The sequence below is a fragment of the Hemiscyllium ocellatum genome, chromosome 9 (genome assembly GCF_020745735.1).
Source record: "Hemiscyllium ocellatum isolate sHemOce1 chromosome 9, sHemOce1.pat.X.cur, whole genome shotgun sequence".
NCBI lineage: Eukaryota > Metazoa > Chordata > Chondrichthyes > Orectolobiformes > Hemiscylliidae > Hemiscyllium > Hemiscyllium ocellatum.
In genome coordinates this window covers 111,982,951-112,004,664 of record NC_083409.1, presented here as the reverse complement: position 1 = coordinate 112,004,664, position 21,714 = coordinate 111,982,951, and the positions used below count along the sequence as shown (strand labels likewise).

General features: G+C 42.5%; 1 protein-coding gene across 1 annotated transcript in view; it reads left to right on the top strand.

Moving 5' to 3' along the window:
• Nucleotides 1-21,714, top strand: part of syde2 (synapse defective 1, Rho GTPase, homolog 2 (C. elegans)) — a 165,216-nt gene that overhangs the window by 73,642 nt on the left and 69,860 nt on the right. The window contains exon 3 of the mRNA XM_060830651.1: nt 1,991-3,102. Coding sequence (XP_060686634.1) covers nt 1,991-3,102 — 1,112 coding nt within the window. The remainder of the gene's footprint in view (nt 1-1,990; nt 3,103-21,714) is intronic.

The following is a 21,714-nucleotide window of genomic DNA, read 5'->3' as shown; positions in this document are numbered from 1 at the left end:
TACAAGAGTTTTATATAGATTCAGCATAATGCCTCATCTCAGTCTTAAATTAACACCCCTTTATTCTGAGACGGTGCCCTGTGGTTCTAGACTCTTCCACAAGGTGAAACATGCTCTCAGCATGGACCTTGTTCAGCCCCTTGAGAATTCATTGAGATCACCTCTCATTCTTCTAAACTCCAGTGAGTAGAATGCCAACCTGTTTAATGTTTACTCATAAGATGACGAATTGTATATGTATCATTTCATTCAATTAATCTCCACATAGATGTGAAGTAACAACTCCTTTAGGATTTTTGACATTTGCTTTGGCTTCTTCCTTAATTAGATGCATGCAAGACATCTGGCAACTTCGCCCAGATTTGTACGCAATATTCTGAAAGTGGACTCATCAATGTTCTGTACAGCTGCATGTACTGATCAAGGAAGGCAAGCATGCCCAATGCTTTCTTCATCACCCTGTCTACCTGCGATGCCATTTGGGTTTGAGTCATATGGAGAGGCTGAATAGGCTGGGGCTTGTTTCTTGGACTGCTGGAGGCTGAGGGGTGACCTTCTAAAGGTTTATAAAATCACAACTGATATGGATAGGGTAAATAGCCAAGGTCTTTTCCCTGGGGTGGGGGAATCCAGAACTCGAGGACATAGGTTTAGGGTGAGAGGGGAAGGATATAAAAGGGACCTTAGAGGTAACCTTTTCACGCAGAGGGTGGTGCATGTATGGAACAAACTGCCAGTGGGTGTGGAGGTTACAATTACAACACTTAAAAGGCACCTGGATGGGTATATGAATAGGAAGGGTTCAGAGGGATATGGGCCGAATGCTGGCAAGTGGGACAAGATCAGATTGGGATGTGTGTTCGGCGCAGATGAGTCAGATTGAAGGGTCTGTCTCCATGCTACATGAATCTATGACTGAACTGTTTTTGTGTTTATTGCTGCTATTTATGAAATCAAAAATCCCATGTTAGCAACTCTTAATAAATCCTGTCATTTTCAAAGTGCGATGCAGCTGAATACCCAGGTTTTTTTTTCCCTTTAGAATTATGCCATTATGTCTACATTGGCCTCCTTGATCTCTTCTTCCAAAATGCTTCACCTCACAGTTACTTGGTGTTAAATTCCACCTGTGACTTAACCACCAATTCTTCGAGTTTATTTTCAGACGCAGTGGATTGGTACCATCTTTACTACTTGCATAACTCAAAGGTTGGCATTATTGGCACATTTTGCTGTTCCAATATCCAAATTATTTTTCATATCAATAAATGATGCGTTCCTGACACGGACCTTCAGCAAACATCTTTGTCTGCTGTCCTCTAGACTGAACCATCTGCTGTGACTTCCTGTTTTTCACTCTGAAGGCAAATTTTTATTTAGGCTGACGTCTATTCCATGTGACTCAATTTTGTTAACCAAGTTTACTTGTCAGAAACTTTGTTTGGATTGATTCATCCACTAAATTTTCTTAACTTTCTTGGAAACTAATCATATCATGATTCCATTGAGTTAAAAATGATAGGATAATTGTTTAAAAAATGAATCGGATTTCATCACAGATTTGTAACTTCAAACCAATACGGTCAGACACGTGAGTCACCACCAATATCTTCTACAGACCTGCACCTGCCCCTCAGTGTGTGGTCGTTCTCTCTCTCTCTCTCTCTCTCTCTCTCTCTCTCTCTCTCTCTCTCTCTCTTCCCCCCCCACCCCCACCACTTCAACCTGTGGTTATTGAAATCAATTGCAGTACCCATACAGCAATTGACCAAGAAATATGGCCTGGGGTAGCTGTTAGGTTATATGGCTCATCTGCTTGTTAGATATACAGGCTGAATGAACTATTGGGAAAAGCTAGCTTGATTTTATTTGAAAAAAATTTTACCAATGTTAATGCATTGCTATAGAGTTTTAATCTTTTTAAATTTTCAAAGAATCATTATACTGTTTAAATTGAGTTTAATATAATCTTCATTAATTTTGGTTTTAGTAGCTGCCACTGAACCCTCCAATGGTCCTGTCTGTGCAGTTGCAGTAGTAGCGACAGCAGCAACAACGACTGAGTTTTCTCCGCCCTCCAGCCCCAACCCTTTGAAAAAGGGAACTGCAATTAACTGGCCTTTTCCTGAAAAGATAAAATCTCCACGGACTGTGAGGAAGCTTTCGATGAAAATGAAGAAACTTCCTGAACTCAGCAGAAAATTGAGTGTTAAAGGGACTTCAAGCCATAACTGTAATGATAATCATAACTCATCACCCAAAGGCAACCAAGGCCCCTCGATATCACCTGGGATTACAACTAATGCTGCTAGTAGGAATGTCATAAGCCGTTACCATCTGGATACAAGTGTAGCATCGCAGAGCTACAAGAAAAAAAGTTCAGGAAACTCCAAATCAGCTAGCAAGGGTGGCTACCTTAGTGACGGCGATTCACCAGAACTCGTAGCTAAATCGAGTAAGCACTCCTGCGAAAACAGACCTGTGAAGGGGAACATTGCTTCAGTCTCTAATAAGACACACAGTACAGAGATTGATATTGATGCTTTCAGGCATTACAGCTTTGTGGATCAGCCTAAGTGTTCTCAATACATTTCAGGACTAATGAGTGTACATTTTTATGGTGCTGAGGATTTAAAGCCACCAAGAATTGATTCTAGAGATGTATTCTGTGCCATTCAAGTAGATTCAGTCAACAAAGCCAGGACAGCCTTATTGACGTGCAGAACCACATTTTTGGATATGGATCACACATTTAATATTGAACTAGAGAATGCACAGCATCTCAAACTCGTAGTTTTCAGCTGGGAGCCAACGCCGCGTCGGAACCGTGTGTGCTGCCATGGCACTGTTGTGCTCCCCACGCTCTTCAGGGTCTCCAAGATGCATCTATTAGCTGTTAAACTCGAGCCCAGAGGGCTCATTTATGTGAAACTGACTCTGATGGAGCAGTGGGAGAACTCATTGGACAGCCCAGACGGAGAGCGGGAGCCAGTGATGTTTGGTGTTGAGGCACGAAAAGTAGTTGAGAAGGAAAATATGGGCTTGAGGGTGCCATTGTTGATGCAGAAATGTATTGTGGAAATAGAAAAGCGAGGCTGTCAGGTAAGTCCATAGTTTCTTTTCAAAATATTGTTGCAAAGTTTTGGTTTTGTAAAGACACATGATCAGTTCTGTGCACTTGGAGAAATTGGGAGTTTATGATTCATTCCAAAGTGTCAGTTTGACATCAAGGCTGGACATATCAGTGCAACTTTGAGAGTACTGTACTTATTGAAGGTTGGGTTAAATGTCAAATGTAAACTATCTAGGACAGTTTAAAAAAAATCCTGCAGCACTCTTTAAAGGAGACATGAATTCTCCCAGTGTCCTGGTTTTAATCAAAATTTTCCAAAAAATAAAACTGCTGCAAAAAGGCTCGCTTTATGGAAACCTGTTGTTTCCATACATTGTAACAGACATATATACTTCAAAAAATCTTAAATAATTTTGCAATGTTTTGATACATCCTGAGGATGTGAAAATTGATATGTAAATGCAGTTTGAGGTGATGATAGAATGACAATACACTAGCAATTCAGTAAACCTTAATTGATGCTCTGCGATCATGGGCTCTTAGCTCACAACGGCAGATAGTGGAATTTAAGTTCAATTAATTAAATCTGGCTTGAAAGCTAGTTTCAGTATTGGTGTCATGAAGCTATCAATGTTGTGAAAGCCCGCCCGGTTCATTAATTTCCTTTAGGGGCGAACCTTGCTGTCCTGGTGACTACATGTAAATCCAATCCACAGCCATGTGATCAATCTTAACTGCCCTTTGAAACTATGCCACTCCTGTTGGCCTTGCCAGCTTTACCCGGATTCCATGAAAAATGAAGGGTCTTGGTTTGTTCTCCTTGGAGCAGAGAAGGAGAAGGGAAAATTTAAGAATTATATAAAGAGTTGTGACTGAATTAGCAGCATGCAACCCTCTTACTGGCAAAATGATTGGCAACTCAAAGACACACATTTAGAAAACATCAAAAAGTTAGATTTTGTCCAGCTTAGTAAAGTTTGCAGAAACAAATTCACTACTTACGTGTAAAGGGGATTAGATAATTATTTGAGTGTAATATTGTAGACTAATGGAAGAATGGATACAAAATTAACTGGATAGCTGTTTTAAAATCAGGACAAAAAGTAACTGAATCGCCTCCCACCATGTTGCATGATTCTAAGTTCCTACATCTTTCAAATAAACTGTAAAGTTTACACATTAGGGACATGAGCACAAAAATAGGTCCCTTTGTCCCCGAATTGGTGCTGGCCATGTATGCCCAAGTTATTTTTGTACCCACTTGCATATGGAGCATTGAAGACACTCAATGCAGTAAATCAAGATGAGATCTGTCTTGTGCACAATGCTTTATTTCGTTCATGGAAAGGGAGAGAAGAGGCATGAAGGGTAGCAGAAAGTGATTCTGCCCTCTGTCCTGCTTGGACATGGATGTCTCACATTATTTCTGTATGAAGATGTTGTGTACAGGTGAACTAGGAATGGTTTGGAGGGTTATGGGCCAAATGCAGGCAAGTGGGACTAGTTTAGTTTGGGAACATGATCGGTGTGGACTAGTTGGACCAAAGGGCCTGTTTACATGCTGTATGACTGTTTTTACATTAAAGGGAAAGTGGGGGTGGGGGACATCACTGCTGTGCAAATGAGAACAACTAAAGCACAAACAATGCTTCATTCATTTCTGAGTAAAGATATGAAATGTTATTTGAAGGACAATGGTGACCTTCACTATTCTGATTAATACCATACACCCTTCAGTGAAGCTTCCTTTTTTGCAAGTCATTTAAAAATTATGTCATACTGATTGTGCCTTACCATAGGTGATACAAACATTAGGTAGTAGTTAGAAGTATATTTGTATTATATTAAGACAAGGAGATGCTCTGTTAAATACACATTGACAGAGGTATAGAGCCTTTTGAACCTTCAATTTATCGATTACTCATTTGATTTTACATTCTCTTGTCTTAAACCATAATTAGATTAACTTAGAGGCTGGAAAGCAATCAAATACCTTCTTTCCAAGATGAAAAATATTAAGCTTGTCGGTGTTTGTATTTTACCATTGATGTTGGCGATCATTCAGTGTCTTTATACTTTTTCTTAAGTATTTCAAATTCTTTGCAGTATTGATGGATAGAAATTTGTGCAGGATTTGAGGTGTGGTCTTATCAGAGGATTTTACAATTTGGTTACAATTTTCCTAAAATAGCAGAAAACAATCTTTGATTACCCTAGTATTGTTTTGATTTCCTTATTTAAGAAATCTTTCAGCATAGTCATCGATTTCAACCCCTTCATGGTATATCCTGGTTATTTACTTTCTTCTTCTGAAGTCATTAAATTTAATCTTTTCTGGATCAGTCCGTTTATATACTTTATTCAACTCATTAATTGGGGTTGGTTTGTTCAGTTGGCTGTACAGCTGGTTGGTGATGCATTGTGATACCATATTGCAGGTTCAGTGCCCATACTAGCTGAGGTTACCATGAAAGTCCTGCCTTCTTGACTTTCCCCTTCACCTGAGGCATGGTGACCTTCAGGTTAAATTCACCATCAGTTGTCTCTATGAGAGAAGTGAACAACGGTCTTCCGAGACTATGGTGACTACTTTATTAGAGGTGTTTCAGAGAGGTTCACGAGATTCATTCCCGGGATGAGTCGAATGAACACAGTTCGAGCAGTTTAGGCCTGTACTGTCTAGAGTTTAGAATAATGAGAGGAGTTTTAATTGAGATAGGTAAGATGATAAAGAGGATTGACAAAGTGAACTTAGAATGTTTACCGATGAGGCAATCCAGAACGAGAAATCGTCCTATGTTAAGGGGGGGGCGAAGGTTTACAACAGAAATGAGTACTCTCAAAGGATTGTGGAATTCACTACTCCAGGCTGTGTTGGGTACTGCAACACTCAATAAATTTGAGGAGATAGGCAAATTTTTAATTAGTAACAGGTTAAAAGGGTAATCAGAAGTGGGCATGAAAGTGGAGTTGAGGCTGAGGTTAAATCTTGGAGTAGGTTTGAGAGGCTGAATTGCCTACTCCAGCTCCTAGTTCTTATATTAATTTAAGCTCCAATTCTGCAGCCCCTTTATAGTTCAGTATTTTCAAATTTGGCTATTTGAATTGTTTCTCAACATAAGTTATTTATGTAGAAATGGGTAGTTGCCCTTCACCTCTGCTTTACCTTATCCTTTTCTTTGTTTTGATATATGTCTGTACTTGTTGCTATCTACATTTTGGATTTCTCAACCACATACAGCATCTCCACTAGATAATTAGTGTTTGAGTTTAACTAATAGTCTTTTAGGTGAAACTTTGTCAAATGTATTTTAAAGTTTAATTAATCGCATTCAGTGGCTACCCAAAGTCCATTGGGTTGCCCTTTTCTTAAATAATTAGAGTCATAGTCATACAACATGGAAACAGACTGTTTGACCCAACCTGTCCATGCTGGCTAAATTTCGTAAACTGAAGTTGTCCCATTTGTCTGCATTTGGCCCATATCCCTCTAAGCCTTTCCTATCCATGTACTTGTCTTACCAAAATGCAACACCTCGCATTTAACTAAATTAGAATGGCGGCACGGTGGCTTAGTGGTTAGCTCTGCTGCCTCACAGCTCCAGGGTGCCAGGTTAGATTCTACCCTTGGGCACCTGTCTGTGTGGAGTTTGCACATTCTCCCCATGTCCGTGTGGGTTTCCTCCCACAGTCCAAAGATGTGCAGATCAGGTGAATTGGCTATGCTAAATTGCCCGTCGTGTTCAGTGCATTAGTCAGAGAGAAATGGGTCTGGGTGGGTTATTCTTCGGAGGGTCGGTGTGAACTTGTTGGGCCAAAGGACCTGTTTCCACACTGAAGGGAATCTAATCTAATCTAATTTAAACTCCATCTGCTATTCCTTGGACTACTGATCCAGTTGCTCATGATCCAGTTGGTACCCTTTGATAACCTTCTTCACTGTTCCATGATACCACTATTTTTGGTGTCATTTTCACACTTAGTAATCATGCCTGCTATACTCTCATCCAAACTGTTTGCATGAATAATGAACAGCAGTAGACCCAGCGCTGATCCTTGGGGCACACTTTGGTCACGGGCCTATAGTCTGAAAATCAATCCTGTACCACACTGTCTTTTTCCGTCAAGCCAATTTTGTATCCATTTAGCTAGCTGTCCCTGGATCCCATGTGATCTAACCTTACTAATCAATCTCCCATGCAGAACCTTGTTGAAGGCCTTGCTAAAGTTCATGTAGATAATGTCTACTCCTCTGTCTTCATCTACCCCCTTGACAGCGCTTCAAAAAACTTTGTGAGATGCAATCCCACGCACAAAGCCAGGCTAACTATCCCTAATCGGCCCTTGCCTTTCCAAATGCATGTAGATCTTGCTCTCAGAAACCCCTCCAACGACTTAGCCACCACTAACGTGAGGCTCACTGCTCTGTAGTTCCCTGGATTTTCCTTATTTCTTAAATAATGACACAACATTTGCCACCCTCCAGTCTTCCAACACCTCACCTGTGGTTGTCAGTGATATAAATATCTCTGTCAGCGGGCCAAACAGTTTCTTCCCTAGCTTCCCACAATGTCCTGGGATGTATTTGATCAGATCCCAAGGATTTCTCTACCGTATTAAATGTTTTAAGTCCTCCACATCACCTCATCTGTAATGTAAAGTTCCCTAGTTTCCATGCCTTTCTGCACAGTAAATACTAAGGTGAAATATTCCTTTAGTATCTCACCCATCTCCTGTGTTTCTACATATGGATGGCCCTATTGGTCTTTAAGGGATCCTGTTCTCTCCTGAGTTACTCTTTTGCTCTTAATATAATTGTAAAATCTCTTTGGATTCTCCTTATCTTCCAAAGCTACATCATATCCCTTTTTTGCCCTCCTGATTTCCCGCTTAAGTGTACTCCTACACCACCTATAATTGTCTAAGGAGTCACTTGATCCCAGTTGTAACCTACTTGACATATGCCGCCTCCATTTTCTTGATTAGAATTTCAATATCTGTAGTCATCAACTGTTCCCTGCTCCTGCCATCCATATCCTTCACACTAACAGGAACATGGTGTCCCTGAACTCTTGTTGTCTTGCTTTTGAAAGCCTTCCTATTGCCAAACACCCCTTTACCACAAACACCATCCCACAGTCAACTTTTGGAAGTTCTTGTTCCTCCAACAAAATTGGCCTTGCCTCAATTTAGAACTTTAACTTGTGGACGAGGTCTGTCCTTTTTCATAACTATTTTAAAACTATTAGAATTATGGTCACTGGTGGGAATGCTTTCCCACTAATTGCTCACTCACGCGCCCTGCCTTATTTCCCAAGAGGTCAGGTTTTGCCTACTTTTTCACAGAGAAAGTTTTCTTGAAAATTCCTCCCTATCTAAATCCTTAACGCTATGGCAGTCCTAGTCTATATTTAAAAAGTTAAAATCCCCCACTATTACAACTCTACTATTCTTACAGCTATCTGCGATCTCTCTGTATATTTGTACCTCAATTTCCTGCTGACTGTTCAGGGGGCCTATAGTACATTCTCATCAAAGTGATCACCCCTGCTTAGTTTAGCACTTCCACCCATAAATCTTCATTGGACAATCCCTCAGGAATGTCCTGTCTAAGTATTGCCTTGATGTTTTGCCAAATCAAAAATGCCACTTCTTCTATCTTGCCTCCCTATTCTGTGATTCCTGTAGCATCTGTATCTAGAACATTGAGCTGCCAATCCTGCCCCTCCTTCAATTATATTTCTGTAATTGCTATGATATCCCAATCCCATGTTCCCATCCATGCCCTCAGTTCATTTGTTTTACCAGTCAGGCCCCTTGCTTTGAAATAAACGCAGTTTGATTCATAGAACATAGAACAATACAGCACAGAACAGGCCCTTCGACCCATGATGTTGTGCCGAACATTTGTCCTAGCTTAAGCACCTATCCATGTACCTATCCAATTGCTGCTTAAAGGTCATCAATGATCCTGACTCTGCCACTCCCACAGGCAGCACATTCCATGCCCCCCCCCCCCCCCACTCTCTGGGTAAAGAACTTACCCCTGACATACCTTCCACCCTTCACCTTAAATTTATGTCCCCTTAAATCAGTCTTCCCTCATTCCCTGCCATGCTCTTACCTGCCTTGTCTATTTAACTTACTCTCTTCTGCAATAGCCTCAACTGTCTCTCTTATCCCATTACTGCTTAGCGTCTCACCCTCTGCCAGACTAGCCCTAGCAAATTCAAGAAGATTGGTCATCAAGATTTACCATCTAAAACCACGCTGACTGCATTTTATGAGGTTATTGTACAGTGGTCTGAATGTGCTGAAATTTGTTGCCAGTTCAGTCATGAGGAATTCAGTTGGCTCAACGTGAACAAATCAGAAGGACTTCACTTTAACAGATGCAAAATACTGTGGATGTTGGAAGAAAAAAAGAAAATTTTGGAGATTTGGCAGCATCAATGGAGAGGCAAATTGTGTAAACAGTTTGAGTTCAATGTGATGATTCTTCAGAATGGTGCAGCCTTCAAGAACCACACCAATGTGGTTTGCTCTTAACCACCCTCAGGGCAATTATGGATAGGCAATAACTGCTGCCCTAGCCTATGATGCCCATACCTAATGGACGATTCTTAAAAATCACAAATCAAGCTAAGTAAATTTTTGGTGCCATTTTGGTTCATGATCATTAGAATCTGCACTCCAAGTGTGTCGAGATTTTTCTGGACTTGTCTGCTTGCTTGTGAGTTCATTGGGACAGCTTACAAAATACTCAAAACAGTTTCCAACATTAGAAGTGACTCTGCAATTGGACAGCATTTGCTAAATTATCCTGTGTTCAAAGCATTAGACTGACAACCAATTTAGAATTATCAGTTGGGCTCTCTGTGGGAGGCACCTCCTCGTTCTGGAAGCTACATTTTTAATATGTAGGACTCTATTCTTTACAAAATATACACATCCTCAATGCCTGTTTAAAATAGGTGACAGCCATTCTTCAGTTCATTCCTCATGGCAGTGCCTTGACCAATCAAAGCCAAACTGCTTGGTTTACAATTTAAACATTGTTTGGCAGCTGATTGTCAGTTGTCATTAGCTGATGTATTTATCATGACAATGCCTCTAACAGTCAATATGAATTATTGTACAGCATAAATATTGATTCCCTGTTTTTAACCATGGCATTTCTTGTGAATTGTCCTGATGAAAATCTTCAAATCTTTTTATACAAATGCAGCAAAATAAGCTTAATGGTTTGTTTTGTGATCAATAGAAGCTATTTAAATTAGGAAGGCTTTTGAATTGCTAGTGTTTAACAGGGAAAAATAATTTAAACAAAACTAAATTATCTAATTTAAAACAGCCTCAAGAAAATAATCAGGAGAGAGTATTTGAATTGAAGCTCAGGGAAAATCAATATCTAATGGTAGTATTGATAAACTATTAAAAAGAACAGGGAGGGTGGAAAAAGAGGAGGGGGTGCTAATCAGAGAGTGCATCACAGCGACAGAAATGAAGGTTGTTGAGGAAGGTTTGTCTACTGAGTCAGTACGGGTGGAAGTTAGGAACAGCAAGGGAACAGCCATTTCACTGGGAGGGTTTTCTAATAGCAGTAGGGAGATTGAAGAACTCATAGGCAGGCAGATTTTGGAAAAATGCAGATGTAGCAGGGTTGTTGTTACGGCTGACTTCAACTTTCCCAATATTGACTGGAACCTCCTTAGTGCAGACGGTTTTTGATGGAGCTATTTTTGTCAGGTGTTCAGGAGGGTTTCCTTACTCAGTATGTAGACAGGCCGATGAGGGAGAGGCCATTTTGGATTTGGTGCTCGGCAATGAGCCAGGACAGGTGTCCGATCTCGCGGTGGGAGAGCACTTTGGTGAAAGTGACCATAACTGCCTCACATTTACCCTAGCCATGGAGAGGGGAAGGAGCAGTTACCACAGAAAAATATTTAATTGGGGAAAAGATTATGACGTGATCAGACAGGAGTTGGGAAGTACAGATTGGGAGCAATTGTTCGACAGAAAGGGCACAGCAGGCATGTGGAGACTGTTTAAGGAGCATTGTTGCAAGTGATGCACAAGTTTGTTTCTCTGAGACATGAAAGAAGGGGTAAAATTAAGGAACCTTGAATGACGAGAACAGAGGAGCTTCTTGTCAAAAGGAAGATGGCAGCTTATGTAAGGTGGAGGAAGCAAGGGTCCAGCACAGTTTTTTTTAAAGGATTACAGGCTTGCTAGAAAGGAACTCAGAAATGGACTGAGCAGAGTCATGATGGGGCACAAGAAAGGCTTGGCGGGAAGAATTAAGGAGAACCCAAAATAATTTTACTCATATGTGAGGAATAAACAAATGATCAGGGAGAAGGTAGGGCTGGTCAGGGATAGCGTAAGGAACTTGTGCGTGGAGTCTGAGCAGATAAGGGAGGCCCTAAATGAGTTTTTTGCTTTGGTTTTCACTAAGAAAAGGGAAAAAGGGTAAAAACAATGACTGCAGATGCTGGAAACCAGATTCTGGATTAGAGTGGTGCTGGAAAAGCACAGCAGATCAGGCAGCATCCGAGGATCAGAAATCGACGTTTCGGGCAAAAGCCCTTCATCAGGAAAGAGGCAGTGTTTGAAGGGTGGAGAGATAAATGAGAGGAGGGTGGGTATGGGGAGAAAGTAGCATATGCTGACCTTCTGTGCTTTTCCAGCACCACTCTGATCCAAACTAAGGAAAGGGACCTTGTTATGAATGAAAACTTTGAGGAGCTGGGAAACAGGCTTGAACAGATCAAGATTGATGAAGTTGATGTGCTGGAAGTTTTGGCAAACAATAAGATTGATAAGTCCCCAGGGCCAGACCAGATTTATCATAGGCTGCTCCGGGAAGCGAGAAAAGTGGTTGCTAACCCGCTGGCAAAGATCTTGCTTCCTCACTCTCCACAGGAGTCGTACCAGAGAATTGGAGGGAGGCGAATGTTGTTCCTCTTTTCAAGACGGGTAATAGGGAAATCTCTGGCAATTATAGACCAGTCAGTCTTACGTCTGTAGTCAGCAAAATTAATTTTGGAATAAATTCGGAGGGATACGATTTATGACTGTTTGGCAAAGCATAATTTGATGAAAGGCAGTCAGCATGGCTTTGTGAGGGGCAGGTCATGCCTCACTAATCTTATTGAGTTCTTTGAGGAGGCGGCGAGACAAGTTGATGAAGGTCGAGCCGTGGATGTGGTGTATATGGACTTCAGTAAGGCATTTGATAAGGCACCCCAAGACATGCTCATTCATAAAGTCAGGAGATATGTGATACACGGCTGTCTGGATTCAGAATTGGTTGAATCACAAAAGGCAGAGAGTGGTTGTAGATGGAAAGTATTCTGCCTGGAGGTCAGTGTTGAGTGGAGTCCCGCAGGGCTCTGTTCTTGGGCCTCTGCTCTTTGTAGTTTTTATAAATGGCTTGATTGAGGGGTGGGCTAGTAAATTTGCGGATGACACAGAGATTGGAGGTGCCGTTGATAGTATTGAGGGCTACTGCAGGCTGCAGCGTGATATAGACAGGATGCAGAGCTGGGCTGAGAAATGGCAGGTGGAGTTCAACCTGGATAAATGCGAAGTGATGCATTTTGGAAGGTGGAACTTGAATGCTGAATATTGGATTAAAGACAGGATTCTTGGCAGTGTGGAGGAACAGCAGGATCTTGGTGTTCAAGTGCATAGATCCCTCAAAGTTGCCACCCAAGTGGATAGGGTTGTTCAGAAAACATATGGTGTTTTGGCTTTCATTAACAGGGGGATCGAATTTAAGAGCTGCAAGGTTTTGCTGCAGCTCTATAAATCCCTGGTGAGACCACACTTGGAATATTGTGTCCAGTTCTGGTCATGTAAAAAGTGAGGTCTGTAGATGCTGGAGATCAGAGCTGAAAGTGTGTTGCTGGTTAAAGCACAGCAGGTCAGGCAGCATCCAAGGAACAGTTCTGGTCACCCTACTATAGGAAAGATGCAGAGGCTTTGGAGACCGTGCAAAGAAGGTTTACTAGGATGCTGCCTGGACTAGAAGGCTTTTCTTACGAAGACAGGTTGACTAAGCTCGGACTTTTCTCTCTGGAGAGAAGGAGGAAGAGAGGTGACCTGATCAATGTTTACAAGGTAATGAGAGGCATGGATAGAGTCAATAGCCAGAGACTTTTCCCCAGGACAGGATTGACTGCCACAAGGGGTCATAGTTTTAAGGTGTTAGGAGGAAGGTATAGAGGGGACGTTATAAGTAGGTTCTTTACACAGAGCTGTGAATGCATGGAATGCGTTGCCCGCGGTGGACTGCTGGACATGCACATGGGTAGCAGTGAATTGAGGGGTGTGTATGTTAGGTTATTTTATTTTAGATTAGGATTGATCCTCAGCACAACATCGTGGGTCGAAGGGCCTGTTCTGTGCCGTAATTTTCTATGTTCTATGATGTATTTTGCCTCTCTTGCCTGCAGTCCTCTATTGCTTGCATGGACATCTGAAAATTGATATTGATACTTAAACTGCCTCCATAACTTGGTGTCATATCACCTAATCTGGTTACACTTAAATGTAGACGATTGTGCAGATAACAAACAATCTGTCCAGTGGAAATGAATTCTTGCCTGTGTTCAAATAGACATTTTATAGACCAGCCCATACAATTAAGAGATGTTATTCTAATACCAGTAGCTTATCTTCCAGACAAAATATGGTTTTGCTTTTTTTCCCTTCTATAACCTGCAGTTGATTCCATAATAGAACATCAAACAATACAGCACAGTACAGGACCTTCAGTCCTCGATGTTGTGTTGGCTTTCTATCCTCTTCAAAGATCAGGCTAACCTACATACCCTTCATTGTACAATCTATAACCTCCATTGTACAATCTTCCATGTGCCTATCCAAGAGTCACTTAAATGCTCCTAATGTTTCTGATTCTACCGCCACTGCTGACCGTGTATTCCATGCATCCACGACTCTCTGTGTAAAGAACCTAGCTCTGACATCTCCCCTAAACCTTCCTCCAATCACCTAAAGATTATGCCCCCTTGTGATAGCCATTTCTGCCCTGGGAAAATGTCTCTGGCTATCCATTCAGTCTATGCCTCTCATCATCTTGTACACCTCTATCAAGTCACCTCTCATCCTTCTTCATTCCAATGAGAAAAGCCCTAGCTCCCGCAACCTTCCTTTATCTGGCATGGTCTCCAGTCCAGGCAGCATCCTGGTTAATCTCCTCTGCACCCTCTCTAAAGCTGTTACATCCTTCCTATAACGAAGCGACCAGAACTGAACACACTATTCCAAGTGTGATTTCACCAGGGATCTATAGAGCTGCAGCAGATCCTCGCAACTCTTAAACTCAATCCCCCTGCTAATGAAAACCAACACACCATATGCCTTCTTCACAACCTTATCAATTTTGGTGGCAACGTTGAGGGATCTGTGGACATGGAGCACAAGATTCTTCTGTTGCTCCTCACTGCCAAAAATCCTGCCTTTAGCCCTGTACAGAGAAACCACGATTATCTGGCATTTGATTTTCCGAATTTCAGATTATCCAGATAAATCACAGGGTCCTGCTGCTTGGCTAAGCTGTCTTATCCGGCATTCGATTATCCGAATGTTCGATTATCCAAACAAAATACTCCCTGCCCGAGGCGTTTGGATAATTGAGGTTCCTCTGTATTCAAGTTCAACATTCCAAAATGAATCACTTCACACTTTTCTGGGTTGGACTCCATCTGCCAGTTCTCATCTGCAGTAGAACCTTGCGGCTCTTAAATTCAATCCCACTGCTAATGAGAGCCAGCAGATCATAAGCCATCTTAACAATCCTATCAACTTAGGTGGAAACTTTGAGGAATCTATGGACATGGACTCCAAGATCCCTCTGTTCCTCCATGCTGCCAAGAATCCTGCCTTTCACCCTGTATTGTGCATTCAAAGTTGACCTTCCAAAATGAATCACTTCACACTTTTCCAGATTGAACGCCATCTGCCACTTATCAGCTCTGTTCTGCATCCTGTTAATGTCCTGTTGCAACCTGCAACAGCCCTCCACACTATCCACAACTCCATCAAACTTAGTATCATTGACAAACTTACTAACTCACGCTTCCACTTCCTCATCCAAGTCATTTGAAACAATCACAAAGAGCAGAGGCCCCAGAACTGTTCCGTGCGGAACACCACTGGTCACCGAGCTTTAGACTGAACACTTTACATTTACTACCACCCTCGGTCTTCTATGGGTCAGCCAATCCTGTATCCAGACAGCTAGATTTTCCTTTATCCCATGCCTTCTTACTTTCTGAATGAGGAAAAAAGTGAGGACTGCAGATGGTGGAGGTCAGAGTTGTGAGTCTGGTGCTGGAAAAGCACAGCCAGTCACACAGCAGCTGAGGAACAGGAGAATCAACGTTTCGAGCGTAAGCTGTTCATCAGGAATGATGAAGCGCTTCCTGATGCAGACCTTGTACTCAAAACGTCAACTCTTCTGCTCCTCGGATGCTGCCTGACCAGCTATGCTTTTCCAGCACCACACTCTCAACTACTTTCTGAATGAGCCTACCATGGGGAACCTTTTCAAACACCTTGCTAAAATCCCAGTATACTGCATCCACTGCTGTACCTTCATCAATGTGTTTTGTCATATCCTCAAATAATTCAGTAAGGCCTAAGAGGCAAGACCTGCCTTTCACAAAGCTATGCTGACTATCTCTAATGAAACTATTACTTATGTCCAAGTAATCGTAAATTCTGTCTCTCAGAATCCTCTCCAATAATTTTCCCACCATAGATGTAAGACTGACTGGTCTGTAATTCCCAGGATTATCCCTATTTCCTTTCTTGAGCAAGGGAATAACATTTGCCACCCTCCAATCACCTGGCAATACTCCAGTGGACAGTGAGGATCCAAAGCTCATTACCAAAGGTGCAGAATCTCTTCCCTTGCATCCTGTTGTAACCTAGAGTATATATTGTCTGGCCCAGGGGATTTCTCTTTATGTTTATGTTTATGCCTGTCCTTATGTTTTTCACAGTTTTCAGCATGTCTTTCTTCTTATCATCTATTGTCGTCATCTTATCATCATATCATCTTGCACGTTGTCCTCACAAACATCAAGGTTCCTCTCAGCAGTAAATGCTAAAGCTAAGTATTCATTAAGGACCTCCCTTACTACCACCGACTCGAGGCACAAGTTCCCTCCAGTATTCCTCTTCAGCCCTATCCTCACTCTGGCCATCCTCTTGTTCCTCACGCCTTAGGGTTTTCCATAATCCTACTTGCTAAAGCTTTTTCATGTCCCCTTCAGTTAATTCTGAATTAACTTCCCCTGAAGTTAATTCTTCAGTTCCTTCCTGGCCTTGTCTGATCCTTTCCTTCTCAACCTTAAGTAAGCTTCCTCCTTCATCTTGCCTAGATATTCCTCATCCCTTGTCACCAAGGTTCCTTCACCCTACCATCCCTTCCTTGCCTCAGTGGACAAACCTGACCAGTACTGTCAGCAATTGCTTCCTAAACAACGTCCATATTTCTGTCATGCATTTCCCTGAGAACATCTGTTCCCAATTTAGGCACCCCAGTTCCTGCCTAATAGCATTGCAATTCCCCTTTCCCCAATTCCATACTTGCCCATATCCTCTGCTCCTATCCCTCTCCTTGAGTATAGTAAAGGTTGTGATCACTAAAATGCTCTCCCACCGAGAGATCTGACACCTGGCATGGTTTGTTGCCAAGCACCAAATCCAATATGGCCTCCCCTCTTGTCAACCTATCTACATATTGAGCCAGGAACCTTTCCAGGACACCGCTGACAGAAACTGCTTCATTCAAACTATTTGAACCATGGAGGTTTCAATCAATGTTAGGGAAGTTAAAGAAACCCATGGCAACAACTCTGTTAGTTCTACACATTTCCAAAACCTGCCTCCCAATCTGCTCCTCTGCATCTCTCTTGCTATTGGCAAGTCTATAGAAAACTCCCAATAAAGTGACTGCTCCTTTCCTGTTCCTGACTTCCATCCGTACTGATTCTATAGACAGACCCTCCTTGACCTTCCTTTCTGCAGCTGTAACAATGCCACTCCCCCATCTCTTTAACCCCCCCCGCCATTCCTTTTGAAATATGTCAACCCTGGGATATTCAACAACCATTCCTGCTCCTGTGATATCCAAGTAACTGTAATGCCCACAAATTCGTAGCTACAAGTACTGATTCACGCTCTAAGTTCGTCACCCTTATTCCTGATACTACTTGTGTTAAAATAGACACACTTCAACCCATCACACTGACTGCACCTTTGCCTTATCAATGATCTTTCCTTCCTCTTGGATTGTCTGCAGGCTGTATCTGGCTGTTCACTACTTACTCCATCATCTGATCCATAGCTCCGGTTCCCACTCCCCTGCCAATTTAGCTTAAACCTTTTCAAAGAGCTCTAGTAAACCTCCTGCCTAGGATATTGGTGCCCCTCCAGTTCAGGTGCAACCCATCCAACTTGTACAGGTCCCACTGTCTCCAGTAGGTATCCCACTGATCCACATATCTGAAGTCCTCCCTCCTGCACCTGCGCTGTAGCCATGTGTTCATCTGCACTCACTCTCTCTTCCATGCCTCACTAGCCCGTGGCACTGGTAGCAATCCTGAGATTACTACTCTGCTCATCTTGCCTTTTAGCTTCCAACCTAATTCCCTATATTCTCTAGGAGAGGTGATGGCCTCGTGGTATTATTGCTTGACTAATAATCCAGAAACCCAGGATATTGTTCTGGGGGCCTGGGTTCAAATCCTGCCATGGCAGATGGTAAAATTTGATGTCAATTAAAAAATCTGGAATTAAGAGTCAACTAATGACCATGGATCCATTGTCAATTGTCAGAAAAAACCCACCTGGTTCACTAATATCCTTTAGGGAAGGTAATCTGCCATCCTTATCTGGCCTGGCCTACACGTGACTCCAGACCCACAGCAATGTGGTTGACTCTCCACTGCCCTCTGAAATGGCCACACAGTTGTATCAATCACTAGAAAGTCACAACAATGAAATGAAAACCCGAGGAAGTGGACCACAGCGATTCAACAAGGGCAAGTAGGGATGGACTATCAATGCTGGCCAGCCAGCCACACCTAAGTCCCGCAAATGAATTTTTAAAAAACTTTTCAGGTCTTCCTCCCTTTTCCTAGCTTGTCATTGGTACCATTGTGTACTGTGATGTCTGGCTCCACCCCCCTTAAGAATCCTGTAGATTTGATCCAAGAAATCCCTGAGCCTGGCACCCAGGAGGCAACATACCATCCGGGAGTCTTGTTTGCGAAATTAATGTCTCTTGCTTCCTGTCACACTAGAAGTAAAGCAGTGCTTGATGGTGGTTTCCCTAATTAGAAATGAATTTATTTCCAGCAGAGGCAGACAGCCTCCACCTTGGTCCACAAGAGCCACAGTTATGCAATGTTCGAGAAAAATTAAATGCTATTTTTTTGACCGTGTTCACTATAGAAAATGAAAATGTTTGCAAGGAAGAATCAGCGATACTTGCATCTAGACTAGAAGAGATTGAGGTTCACAAGGAAGAGGTATTAGAAATACTGCAGAGTGTGAAAATAGACAAGTCTCCTGGGCCGGATGGGATCTATCCTAGGATCCTCTGGGAAGCAAGGGAAGAGATTGCCGAACCTTTGGCATTGCTCTTCAAATCATCATTGTCTACAGGAATAATGCCTGAGGACTGGAGGATAGCAAATGTGGTTCCCTTGTTCAAAAAGGGTAGTAGAGACAACCCTGGTAATTACAGACCAGTGAGTCTCACTTCAGTTGTTGGGAAAGTGTTGGAAAAGGTTATAAGAGATAGGATTTATAACCATCTAGAAAAGAATAATCTGATCAGGGGCAGTCAGCACAGTTTTGTGAAGGATAGGTCGTGCCTAACGAATCTTATTGAGCTTTTTGACAAAGTGACCAAACAGGTCGATGAGAGTAAACTGGTTGATGTGGTGTATATGAGTTTCAGCAAGGCGTTCGATAAGGTTCCCCACAGTAGGCTATTATACAAAATGTGGAGGAATGGGATTGTGGGAGACATAGCAGCTTGACAATAGACAATAGGTGCAGGAATAGGCCATTCTGCCCTTCGAGCCTGCACCACCATTCAATATGATCATGGCTGATCATCCTTAATCAGTATCCTGTTTCTGCCTTATCTCCATAACCCTTGATTCCACTATCCTGGAGAGCTCTATCCAACTCTTTCTTAAATGAATCCAGAGACTGCGCCACCACTGCCCTCTGGGGCAGAGCATTCCACACAGCCACCACTCTCTGGGTGAAGAAGTTTCTCCTCATCTCTGTCCTAAATGGTCTATCCCGTATTTTTAAGCTGTGTTCGGCACTCACCCATCAGCGGAAACATGTTTCCTGCCTCCAGAGTGTCCAATCCTTTCATAATCTTATATGTCTCAATCAGATCCCCTCTCAGTCTTCTAAACTCAAGGGTATACAAGCCCAGTTGCTCCAGTCTTTCAGCGTAAGGTAGTCCCGCCATTCCAGGAATTGACCTCGTGAACCCAAGCTGCTCTCTCTCAATAGCCAGAATGTCTCTCCTCAAATTTGGAGACCAGAACTGCACACAGTACTCCAAGTGTGGTCTCACCAGGGCCCTGTACAGCTGCAGAAGAACCTCTTTGCTTCTATATTCAATCCCTCTTGTTATGAAGGCCAGCATGCTATTAGCCTTCTTCACTACCTGCTGTACCTGCATGCTTACCTTCATTGACTGGTGTACAAGAACACCCAGATCTCTTTGTACTGCGCCTTTACCTAAATTGATTCCATTTAGGTAGTAATCTGCCTTCCTGTTCTTGCCACCAAAGTGGATTAAAAAAGTAAAAAGTGAGGTCTGCAGATGCTGGAGATCAGAGCTGAAAATGTGTTGCTGGTTAAAGCACAGCAGGTTAGGCAGCATCCAAGGAACAGGAAATTCGACGTTTCGGGCCAGAGCCCTTCATCATTCCTGATGAAGGGCTCTGGCCCGAAACGTCGAATTTCCTGTTCCTTGGATGCTGCCTAACCTGCTGTGCTTTAACCAGCAACACATTTTCAGCACCAAAGTGGATAACCATACATTTATCCACATTAAACTGCATCTGACCACTCACCTAACTTGTCCAGGTCACCCTGTAATCTCCTAACATCCTCATCACATTTCATCCTGCCACCCAGCTTAGTATCATCAGCAAATTTGCTAATGTTATTACTAATACCATCTTCTATATCATTAACATATATTGTAAAAAGCTGCGGTCCCATTACTGATCCCTGCGGTACCCCACTGGTCACTGCCTGCCATTCTGAAATGGAGCCGTTTATCACTACCCTTTGTTTCCTGTCAGCCAACCAACTTTCAATCCAAGTTAGTACTTTGCCCCCAATACCATGCGCCCTAGATTTGCTCACTAACCTCCTATGTGGGACTTTATCAAAAGCTTTGTGAAAGTCCAGGTACACTACATCTACTGGATCTTCCTCGTTCATCTTCAGAGTTACATCCTCAAATAATTCCAGAAGATTAGTCAAGCATGATTTCCCCTTCATAAATCCATGCTGACTCTGACCTATCCTGTTACTAGTATCCAGATGTGTCGTAATTTCAACCTTTATAATAGACTCCAGCATCTTTCCCACCACTGAGGTCAGACTAACTGGTCTATACTTTCCTGTTTTCTCTCTCCCACCTTTCTTAAAAAGTGGTACAACATTAGCCACCCTCCAATCCGCTGGAACTGATCCCGAATCTATCGAACTCGAAAATAATCACCAACGCATCCATGATTTCTCGAGCCACCTCCTTCAGTACCCTGGGATGTAGACCATCAGGCCCCGGGGACTTATCAACCTTCAAATCTAAGTCTCTCCAACACCAAATCCTGGCAAATATAAATTCCCTTAAGTTCAGGTCCTTCAGCCACTGTTATCTCAGGGAGATTGCTTGTGTCTTCCCCAGTGAACTCAGATCTGAAGTACCAATTCAATTCTTCTGCCATTTCTTTGGATCAGTTAATTGGCTTGCTGAAAGAAAACAGAGGGTGGTGTTGATGGAACATGTTCATCTTGGTGTCCAGTTACTAGCGGCATACCGCAAGGGTCAGTGTTGGGTCCACTGCTGTTCGTCATTTTTATAAATGACCTGGAAGAGGGCTTAGGAGGCTGGTTAGTAAATTTGCGGACGACACTAAGGTCGGTGGAGTTGTGGATAGTGACGAAGGATGTAGTAGGTTGCAGAGAGACATATATAAGATGCAGAGCTGGGCTGAGAGGTGGCAGATGGCATTTAATGTGGACAAGTGTAAGGTGATACACTTTGGATGGCGTAATCGGAATGCAAAGTATTGTGCTAATGGTAAGGGTCTTGGGAGTGCAGATGAGCAGAGAGATCTTGGTGTTCATGTACACAGATCCCTGAAAGTTGCCACCCAGACTGACAGGATTGTTAAGAAGGCATACAATGTTTTAACCTTTATTAATAGAGGGATTGAGTTCCGGAACCAGGAGGTTATGCTACAGCTATACAAAGCTCTGGTACGGCCACACTTGGGGTATTGTGTGCAGTTCTGGTCACCGCATCATAAGAAGGATGTGGAAGCTTTGGAAAA